The following is a 10,882-nucleotide window of genomic DNA, read 5'->3' on the forward strand; positions in this document are numbered from 1 at the left end:
TACTAATTAGTGGTAACTGTGTGTGTTCTTTTTCTCCTTTCTTCTCTGACTCATCTCATTTGCTCTTGTTGACTCTAGAAGCTGTAGTAAAGCTTGGACAAAGAATCAAATAGCTTTGCTTTCATTAGTGCTTTTGCCACTGAGTTTGGTTGTGTATGACTTCAAATATTGCCCCTTACACAGTTTTAAGACACTAGTATTTCCTGTGTGGAAGGAATTTTCGTGTTGAAATACAACACAGAGCAGCTGCAAAAAAAGCCCCAAACCAAGCCCAACCCCCCTTGGTCCTTTCCCAGGAAGGTGTTATTCTTAGGCAGTGTGATAGGAACTTTAAATAGCACCTCTTCTTAGCATTCTGCTATGGGTGGTAGGTTTCCTGTTTAACCTGCTGCCAGTCTTTCCCAAATGCTCTCTTAGTCATGGAATTTTCTGAACTTCTCACCAGGCTGCTCTGAAAATGCAGATATCCACAAGATGATTAACACATGCATGTAGAACCGCTGAGTTTGCAGAGTAGACTTAAGAATTAAGCTTAAACCTGTTGGAGCTGCTATGCCTGTGCAAATTGAACACCTTATATGCAGTAGTTGTGGATGCTCAAGGGTTTGACAGATTTGCTGTGTGTGTGCCAAACCTACCTTAAAATCCAGGTGTGTCTGTTTGTACTGGCTTCAAAAACACCACAAAACCACAACAGTGAAATAGTGAAGTTGGTAACTTGCAAGATAACACCTGTGCAGCCTAGATACAAATCATCATGGCAAGAACCCAAACTCCTCTTCAAGCCCATTTACGCTAGTTGGCAGGACTAGATCTTGATCAGTCTGTGTTTGGTTCAGATAGTTTCTTCCTGCATTCTGCCAGAAGAAAGCCACTCAGAAGACGCCACTGTCAATTCTGTTTTGTGACTCTGCACTCAAGAGTATCTCAGCAGCAGTTTGAAAAAAAATTACATTCATTTGCTAACTGGAGTAGTTCTCATGAGAACAGAAATTTTCTATGTGTTTGCATGTGTTTGCATTTTGGCCTCCTACAAAGGGTCAGGATTTTCAGTTTGTTTGACTTTGCTAACTCCATAAAAGTCTTCTAAAGGACATGTCCTCTTGTTTGTCCTTCCTTTTCAAGGCTGTCCTTCAAAGCATGACAATACAAAGTCTTTATTTGAAAAGGTAAATAAAGCATTGAACTTGAGTGAAGCATATATTTTTTGAAAGCAGTTGAGCTGTTTGTGATGGTGTTTTTAAAACTAAAATGTACATGAGACTCAACAGGAAAAATACTGTCCTGAATAATTTATTTGGCACTTGAGCTATGGTCATATGGAAAGTATCAATATGAACAGATGGTCCTATTATCCCAGCCTTTAAACATTTAACCCAGTCAGTTTTCTCAGAAAAGAATTTTGGTACACAGAATTATTAGTTTGTTAATGACTATTTTAAGTATATTTAGTTTGATAAGATTAAAAAAAATTACTTGATGGAAGGAAATAGCTGCCATTGCCTGTCAAGTACAAGTAATAAAACTAGAATTAAAAATTCAGGAATGGAAGTTTCAACTTTAACAGTTCCAATGTAGGAAAAAAATCAGGGACTATTTTTTAAATCTAAAATGTTTCCATTGTTATTGGCCGCATGTCAGTTTCTTGGTTGTTGCTAGACAGAGACTGTATTTCATATACCAGAAGGGGCAGTTACTGTTATGATCTGAATTCAAGAAATACTTCGAGTGTAGTCACTGGTTGTTTAATTTTTTTAAACTATCTTTTTTTGCTGGACAGATATGAAAATTTGATACAGATCAATTTGGAAGCATCAGAAGTGGATGAAATTTCAGAGATACACACAAAACTCTTGCGTGTAAGTGTCTGACAAAGTTACCCTGTCATTCTGAAAATGGTGTTTCTAAAGAAAAAGCTAAATACAAGATAACACAGGCTTCTGTGAATAACAACTCTGAATTTTCAATGTAGTTTCTAGATTGCCAGTTGTTAAAATGTCCATACTAATGTAAATATCTTTCTGAAAACAGAGCATATCCTTTTATATGAGCTCAGTATAGTGAAAATGAGTTCCTGAAAAGATATTCCAATTTTTTAAAATACTCTAGAATTATAACCCTGAAATATATTTTGCTTTGCTACTTTTTCTTTTCCATTTTTTCCTTTCCTTAAGGAATAATTGACTACTTTGTTGGCTTTATAAAATGTTACATTCACAAACACTCTTCAAAGAGATCTGCTTTGAAATGTGCATTCATGTTTCCAGTCATGAAAGGAAAAATTGAAAATAACTTAATACACTGGGAGCAGGTATAAAGTTCTCCATTCTAAAAGCAAAAGATGATTAGTGTATTTTTATTGTGAAGGTTGTATGAACTGCAGAGAAAGGAAGGTATGAATCATGTGGATAGTTATTATATGAATTCTTAATAAATTAGAAAAATAAGGATAGAAGTAAATAAGGGATTTATGAAAGGGTGAAAGTTATTGTTGAAAGAAAGTAAATTTTAAGTAATAGAAATGCCAGCATCAAATATGATTCTTTCTTTAATAGTACCTTGCTTTATCTGCTTCTAGCTAAGCCTAAGCAGATAATTGGACATAATTATTTAATGGAGATCAGTGAAACAAACAAGTTTGTAGTATTAATGTGCTCAAGTAATAATCAAGTCATTTTTCACTTTACCTAGTGATAAGATTGAATGTTTTTGCTCTTATGTAGCTCTCCAGCTCTCAGGGCACCATAGAAACTAGTCTGCAAGATATCAAAACCAAACTTTCTCCTGGTGGTTTACTGGCTGACACCTGGGCAAATCAGGAAGGCATGCATCCAAAAGACAGAAAGTGAGTAACTGCTTACTGTTCTTATATGCATTGAATTCAGCATTGAGCTGTAGTTCACAAAGCTCATTGATAGGTACTTGAGTTTATGTATAAAACATCTAATTTTCTTCCTTTGGTCACTCCAGTCCAGAAAGGCTGCAGGCACTGCTGTCTTCCATCACAGACATCTACTATCAGTTCAAAAAAGACAAAGCAGAACGAAGTAAGTAATTTATTTTATTCACTTTTAACATAAAATGTAATGCAAAGCACAGGTCAGTCTTAGTTTGACTAGGGTATTAGTGGTAGGTATAGACAGTTAACCACAGTGCATACGTCTGTAGGTTCTTAGTTTGATACCATGGTAAAGCCCTTATGAATGAAACACCACTATTAATAGCATAAATTTGAGTTGCAAGACTAGAGAGAAGAAAAAAGGTATATGACTACTTTGACCTGTAAAAAGAAGGAAACTGTGTAGAAAATGGGTAAACTTAGTAGAGTTTTGCATAAATACAACTAGCAGAGATAGATTGGTAATGTGTGTCATCTGCTCTGATCCTAGGGCTTCCTTATAATGAAGAACAAATACACAAGTTTGACAAGTAAGTGTTTAAGTTACTTTTGGGAACTATCATGATTGCTTTCAGGTCCTCCAGATGCTCTTGCCAGTAATCCGTACTATTAATTTTATTGTAAATCGTAACCTCTTTAGGATTGCTTTGGAAAGAATTCCTTTTAAATATCTTAAATACCTTGGGGTACTAGCATATCATAATGAGGTGCTTTCTGGCTGTAGAGTTTTTTCACTGATAGGCCCTCTAAAAAGAAAATACCTATCTGGGCATATCTGTTTTGTACGAAATTCACTTCTTCCCTGTTTTTTTTAGGCAGGAAAAAGCCCTGAATAAGATCAAAATGATTTTGTAGCTAAGGTGGAGATAATTTTCTACAGATGAGTAAAATATGAACTAGCTCAATGAGGTTCTAGAATGATTTAATCTTACAGGAAATATAGCACACAAAATTAATTTTAATGCTATTCTTCATGCTTGTTTAAGATTGTCACTCATGCAAGGTGTTTGCATCAAGTATCTGTGGTGTCTCTAAACTTGGGTCTCAAGACTCCCATAGTCTCCACTGATTTTATACTGCTGTACTTGTCTCAGGATTTATTAAATTCTTCATATGCAGATGGCTAATGCCATTTAAGTTGCCCTAAAATATCAGACTTGCTTTGAGACTGGGACATGGGACACAAGTCAAATGGGAAACCTGTCAAATGGACGACAGGTGGTCAGAAGCAGGCTATCTTTGCTGGAGAAGGTTGCATGGAGTCCTCCTCCTAGTGGCCATCCAGTAGCTGATGCAGGAACTACAGGGAAGCCAGAGAGCAGCTCTTCATCAGGAACTACACTGATAGGACAAGGAGTAATAGGACAAGGAGTAATGACTTCAGACTGAAAGAGGGGAAATTTAAGTTGGATACACCAAAGAAGTTCTTCACTGTGAAGGCAGTGAACAAATGAACACAGGACCACAGAGAAGTTGCAGCTGCCCCAGCCCTGGCAGTGGTCTGTGACAGGGGGGTTGAAACTAGATGATTTTTATGGTCCCTTCCAACCCAAACTATTCTAAGATTCTACCTCAAATGATGCTAGATGCTTATGTTTAAGTAAATAAATTATTCTCCTTCAGTTGCATGGTTCCCTAGACTTTGCTAAATGCTGAATGAATTTAAACACCACTTACATAATTTTCTAAAAAAATCTTGCTCTTCCTGCCACGAGTGTGGCTTTACTGACAGTTACAGATAGGAAACTGTCATGCAGAGGGCACAACCTTGCCACTTGATTTTCCCATAGTGAAACCTAACCTGGATAACTGCCAAGCAGAGGAGAGGGTTTTCTACTACTAAAACCATGTCCTTGCGTAGTGTATGATAAATTTCAAATAAGTATGCTTCATTTTCATGGTTTGAATACTGGTATATTTTCTACCAGAAATAATCTCCCTGGGACTGTACAGGTTTGATATTGTAAGTCCATCTTTTTTTATATTTGATTGACCCCACAGGGAAATGGCAGTGGCTTTTGTTAAAGCTATTATCAGCAGAGGCTGGTCTATATAATATTTATCTCTAGACAGATAAGGGAGCAGCACTCAATTTGAATTTTATTTTTCTGGTTGAATGATAGGTATGCATTCCTGATGACCAGTCCAGCTACACTTTAGCTGCTACATTTAATTAACATTTAATTTATTATGCAAGACTTAATGAAATACCTGAAGTAGGTGTTGGTCTGTAGTGTTCCAGTATTCCTTACACTTACTGGTGCAATGCATGGCGTGGCGAGGCAATTACACTGGGACTACTGTCTGCCACACTAACAAGAACTGGGTTTTGTTTTCCTTGCTTTTCTTTTCTGCTTGTTTCTTTTTCCTCTTGTCATAAAATTAGGCTGATACAAAACTCGTGTTCTTTTTCTTGCATGTATGCTACTCAGTGCAAAGGATTATTCATATATGCTAGAAGTTCCAAGTATCTGCACTAGGCAAATGTAAAATAATTAGGACTTTTGTCCTTTCCATTTAGAGTTATGAAATATACCAGCTGACTCAAAGAAGACATTTGACCATTTATTAATCTAAAAATACAAATACAAACTAAGTGCTTAAAATAATTTTCTTCCTCCCTGCTAGGGTATATTTTTGAAACATAAATTGTCAGTTCCTGTAGAATGTTGAGTTTTTACACATTACAACAATTTGAATAAAGGTGGCTGCACAAATTTTAAGTCCACAAACCTTTCTCCAGATTTCAGAAAGTTAGAGGAATGGGGTTTTGAAAGCAGTATGACATTGGTTTGGTTGTTCCTGTGTTGCAGGCAGAAGCTGTATTTGCATGCTACAAAAGCCATAGCTCTTTTCAAAGATGAATGTGTCAGCAAATATGATGCATTTTTGGACAAAGCTGAGGACTGGACAAGGCAAGCTATTGATTTCTTTAATATTTGGCAATGTTCATTGCACCACTTTTATATAAGCAGCTCTTAAAAGAAAACTCTTTTTCTTTTAGGAAAATGCTTCACACAAGGAAGCAATTACTGGCTCTCACCAACCAATGTTTTGGTATTGAAGAAGAGGTGTCCAAATACCAGGATTATATAAATGAGGTAGAATGCTTCAAAATTATGGGAAGCATTTGCATAGTTAAAAGACTTCTGCATATTTTCATGTCAATAGTGTTGCTAATAGTGAGTCTTACATTAATGCAGTTGTATTAAAATACAGGCCTTTGTGGGTGCTCTATGTGGTCTGCAGTAGCTTTGTTGCCATGTCAGTGTGGACTGAAGGATGGTGTTATTTTTTGAATAACTGAATAATGGGGTTTTGTGAATTGTAACTCAGTTTTGGAATTTGGTGAGACTACTTTGGTTTGTGGTGGCAGTCTTTTTTTTTTTTTTAGTGTAGGGTTTTTTGGTGGAGTTTGTGGGTTTAAATGATTTGGGTTTTTTTTCCCATAATTTCCCCCTCAAAAAAAAAAAAAATCAGTGCAATGGATGTGGGTTCATTGAGAACTGTTCTGTGCAACTGTTACCATAATATTTTCAGAAGATCTAGAGGATTATCCTAATTCTCTTATGAAGTATAAAAATGCTTCTTCCATAGTCAAGAGTATGGGATACATACTTAACGATGTTAAACTAATGATTTGGACAGTGACTCTACAGGGTGCAAACTTATCAGAATTACCTCAAGATTAAGAGAATAAGAGCATTTTCATGTAGTGAAATTGTTTTTTAGAAAGGAAAGACAAATGAACAAAAAGCTCTTGCTAATTCTAAAATCAGTTTAGGAAAGGTGAACAGCAGCATTTTACTTGTTATTTGTATTTTAGTTGCACCACCAATCCAGTGATTAGGATCCTGTTTCCCTAGGATATCTACAGACATAACAAATAGATAATTCTTCCTTTCCAGAGTTTATTATGAAAGTATTAGATAAGAAGATGGAACAAACCAGGGAATTATTGGTCATGTCAATACAAAACTTGCTGTGATGATCTCATCTTGGAGCATATCAGCCACCTTAGTACTGAAATGAATTTATGAGGTACCACAGCAGTGGAGAATTTAAAAAAGGATTTTAAGGTGGGCATCAAGATGTACATGACAACTTCTAATGTAACTAAAATTTCCTTTTTATCTATTACAGTTACAAGACGCCTTGCCACAGAAAATGTTTGCAGCTTCCAATGGGATGAAACATACGATGAATACAGTCTATCCAAGCTCAAACACATTAGTAGAAATGACTCTTGGGTGAGAATTTTGTAATGGGATTGATGTAATATTGTATGCTTGCTATACAGGGAAATTGAAAACAAATTAAATTACTTAGTGATTGCTGTATTAAAACCAAGAATTTTACATTGCTATAGTGGTGGCAGAGATTTGGAAGTTAGTGGGGGACAGCACTAATGTATTATCTGTCTCTTTGTAAATAAACAACTTAACCTGTCCCTTGTTTTGTTTATAATGGCAAGTTGCTGAAAACTGGTGGTGAGTGATCAGAACAGGTATCTATCCCCAAAAAAACTTAATCTCTCATTTGCTTCTGGTTACTACAGGATGAAGAAACTAAAGGAGGAAATGGAAGGTGTTGTTAAAGAGCTGGCTGAAAACAATCACATTTTGGAAAGGCAAGCACTTGTTTTCCCTTTTGAGGCTGAAACTAGGGGCTTAATTTGGTACATTTTATAGGTCCAGAATTTAAACTAAGGGAACGATTCTTTAATTTCTTTAACTGTAAATATATATTGAGCTGTTCAAATGAGGTATAACAAAAAAAAATTATTCAAAACCTTGGAACATGGCTGAGTCAGAATGAACTTACAGTAATTTTTGTGGCATTTGTTGTTCCATATTACTTTGGTTTAGCTATAAATACTAAAATGTAATAAAATAATATATAAATTAAATATAAATATAATAACATAATATAAAATATAATAAAAATTCCTGTTGCACAGACACATCAATGCTGAATTTAAACACAATACTGTTGCAGCAATGCAGTGGTATCTTTTAATTCCTCCCTTTTAGAGGTTATTTTTGACAACTGTGGAATTACACCAGTCTGAATTAATGATTTTACAGTTTACAGATTGCATGAGTAAAATGAAGAGTCAAACATGTTTCTTTACAATCCTGAGAGGGGATTATCATTGTCATATACAGACTGATTTTGATTTTTTTTCCTATGAAGATGAGAAGATATATAAAAATAAATCTCTCCTGAAAGTCCCAGGGTAAATTGCTGGTAGAGTGGAGTTTAGCTTCAAGCTGGATCAGTTTTATTTTGTTCCCCACTCCCAGTCCCATACTTGAAGCAAAGCTTCCTTTCTTCCATCTTCTTTGCAGATACAAAAGTTAGGTACAAATGCCTCTGTTGGCATGTAGCAAGGGAAAGGAAAACCCCATAAACAAATTAAAGATTGATTCTATAATCTAGTCAACCACCTAAAAATATACTGGTTTTTTTGGTTTAGATTTGGTGCCTTGACTATGGATGGTGGCCTGCGGAACATGGACTGTATGTAGCTTCCAAAGGACCTGAAGAGAACTTGTAAATTTTTTCAAAGGGAAAAAATACTGTTGGGACAGTTAAAAGCAGATAATAAACCTGTATCCAGGTTTGTTTTTTTTTTTTTTTTTTTCTCCTTCAGCAACTGTAATATTAAAGAAAATGTAAATATGTATAATATGTAAATACAAAAGAAATACATATCTTTTCTTGGTCACTTTTAGGATAGAATAACTTCTGGCAGGGAATTGAGCCCCTTGGAGGATCTCTGATGAGTCCTAAAGGGAAAAGTATTGTTGATGAAACTGACATTTGTCTGCTTTGAATATTGCCCTTTTTTTTCAGAATGCAATTTAGTCTTCATTGCAAGAGGACTTACAAAACACCGTGGTATAAAGGATATTTTGGATTTCCTTCAACAACCACTATTATGTAGGAGTCTAGCTGAATGACTTTAATCATCACAGAACATGATGAATGTTTTAAATGAGATGTTTTTAAATTAGTGTGAATAGGGACTGAGTGCAGATAGGACAGCACAGAAATAAATTTCTCTTTCCTTCACATTCAAACTGTTAGCTCACTTCTACTTGAGAAAGCAAATTCACAATATTTTTTTAACTTCTCTAAATGTTTGGTGCCATGTTGTCTGTAATTGTTTGACTGCTTATTATATGGAAGTTTTGCACTCCAGCTTGTCAGAATGAATGTAAAAAATCATCTTTTGGAGTACAGCATTTTCAGACTTTCCCTGAAATCTTGTTGCTCACTACAACAGTGGGTACGTAAAACAACTTCTTCTTAATCTTATTTGCAGGTATGATTTTTTTAAAAGGTTAAAAATTTGGTATGAGGAGAATTTGTGGACAGTCAGTATTAGTACTGACTGTCCACAAATCAGTCAGTAGACTGGATAGTATCACACCTCAGTAGTAATTGAATAGTGGAAAATAAGGTACCAACTGAGGTACCAAACTTTGATGGAAAATATAGTAAGACTGTATATTTATTTTCCAGCATCAAAAGTTACTACTTCCAGTAGTACATGATTGGGATGCAGAGATGCAAAGTGAAACATTCTGCTTCAAAATACAAATAAAAAAGATAACATGAAAACAAAAAATTCTGGAAACATCCCTTTGTTTGGATACTATAGGTGTACATACTTGTTTCAGATGAGCATGCAAATATTACAGAACTCATTTCTTCCTTGTGGGAACCTGACCATGGATGTTCAGCAGTGTCCAATAACACTTTTCATTGCTGCATTACACCTGTAAGAATTGGACCAACTATATTTAGAATTTTCCATAATTACTGGTGGAACATTTAGGTGTAAGCTAAACAACATCGACCAGTGATAGCATCTGGTAGTTTTGTGATGCTTATTCCCTGCTTATCTGTCCCGGTCAGAACACAAAACATTTTAATTTCCTTTTTAGAAAATATTTTGAAAGAAACTTAGGAAATTTATAAATGAGTGTTTCATTTAAAAAAAAAAAGGAAATTCCCTTGCCTTGATGTCCATGACCTGCATTCCAGTGTTCCTGGTGAGAATCAAAAAAGGGAATTCAAACATTTTTACACTCATGTGAGCAGCTTCTCTTTATCACCAGAAAAACCTAGCTATGCAAAAAGAGTGCAGCCATTTGTCACACATCTTTCTTTGACTTTCTTAACAGTTTGAAAATACTGGAATTATGCCTAACTGGAATGTTTTAATGCCTGCTTGTACATTTGTTCATTCACCTCCACAGTCTCACTGAGTATCAATAAAACACACGAATAAATGTTAAAAGAATTGGGCTCTCTAGATGTGCATAAACTGTATTTTGTTTCCAATATTATAACACTTTGTTGTTTCTTAATCTTGAAAGAAATCAAATGCTATGAGGAATTTATAATTTTCAACTTCTTTATACTAAAGCAGTCTGAAAAAGAAAGTTAATTGTACTAAAAATATAGTATAGTCTGTATGTTGAAATATGTGCAGCATTCTTTTACATGTTTTAAAAGTTTTTGTTATATTTTATGTTTATTTTAAACATTGCTGGCTTTAGTCTTGCTGAATACATCAGTAATCTTAATCATGTTAAAATTTCTTTTTCTAAAGCAATTTTAACAAAGCAGTAGCTAAGGAACTTGAAGTAATCAGTTCATAATCTTCTGATTACATTATTATGAAGCAAATAATTTTTCAAGTCAAAGCATAGTGTTGGTACTATCAACTTTTTTTCTCAAACTAAGTGTCCTGATGCTATGAATTTTGCTATTCATTTGCCAAAATAAGTAATAGAAAGTAATATATGGTTCTTCTTCCTGAAGCTGGTTTACTGTTTTGGGGGGCTGTAGGAATCAGCTGAATATATTAATTATCTGTTACTTGAACAAACCTGTCTTCATATCAATTGTGAAAATGCATGAGTGAACAGCTTAATGACATAAATACATCATCAACCACTTATTGTA

General features: G+C 34.9%; 1 protein-coding gene across 1 annotated transcript in view; it reads left to right on the forward strand.

The window, feature by feature from the left end:
- TBK1 (TANK binding kinase 1) overlaps positions 1-10,882 on the forward strand; it is a 28,247-nt gene extending 17,365 nt beyond the window's left edge. Inside the window, exons 13-21 of the mRNA XM_021547390.2 lie at positions 1,781-1,859; positions 2,724-2,845; positions 2,971-3,047; positions 3,390-3,429; positions 5,713-5,814; positions 5,904-6,000; positions 7,043-7,149; positions 7,458-7,529; positions 8,379-10,882. Of these exons, the coding sequence (XP_021403065.1) occupies positions 1,781-1,859; positions 2,724-2,845; positions 2,971-3,047; positions 3,390-3,429; positions 5,713-5,814; positions 5,904-6,000; positions 7,043-7,149; positions 7,458-7,529; positions 8,379-8,430 (748 nt within the window). The 3' untranslated portion in view covers positions 8,431-10,882. The remainder of the gene's footprint in view (positions 1-1,780; positions 1,860-2,723; positions 2,846-2,970; positions 3,048-3,389; positions 3,430-5,712; positions 5,815-5,903; positions 6,001-7,042; positions 7,150-7,457; positions 7,530-8,378) is intronic.

Source organism: Lonchura striata, chromosome 5, assembly GCF_046129695.1.
Source record: "Lonchura striata isolate bLonStr1 chromosome 5, bLonStr1.mat, whole genome shotgun sequence".
Lineage (NCBI taxonomy): Eukaryota > Metazoa > Chordata > Aves > Passeriformes > Estrildidae > Lonchura > Lonchura striata.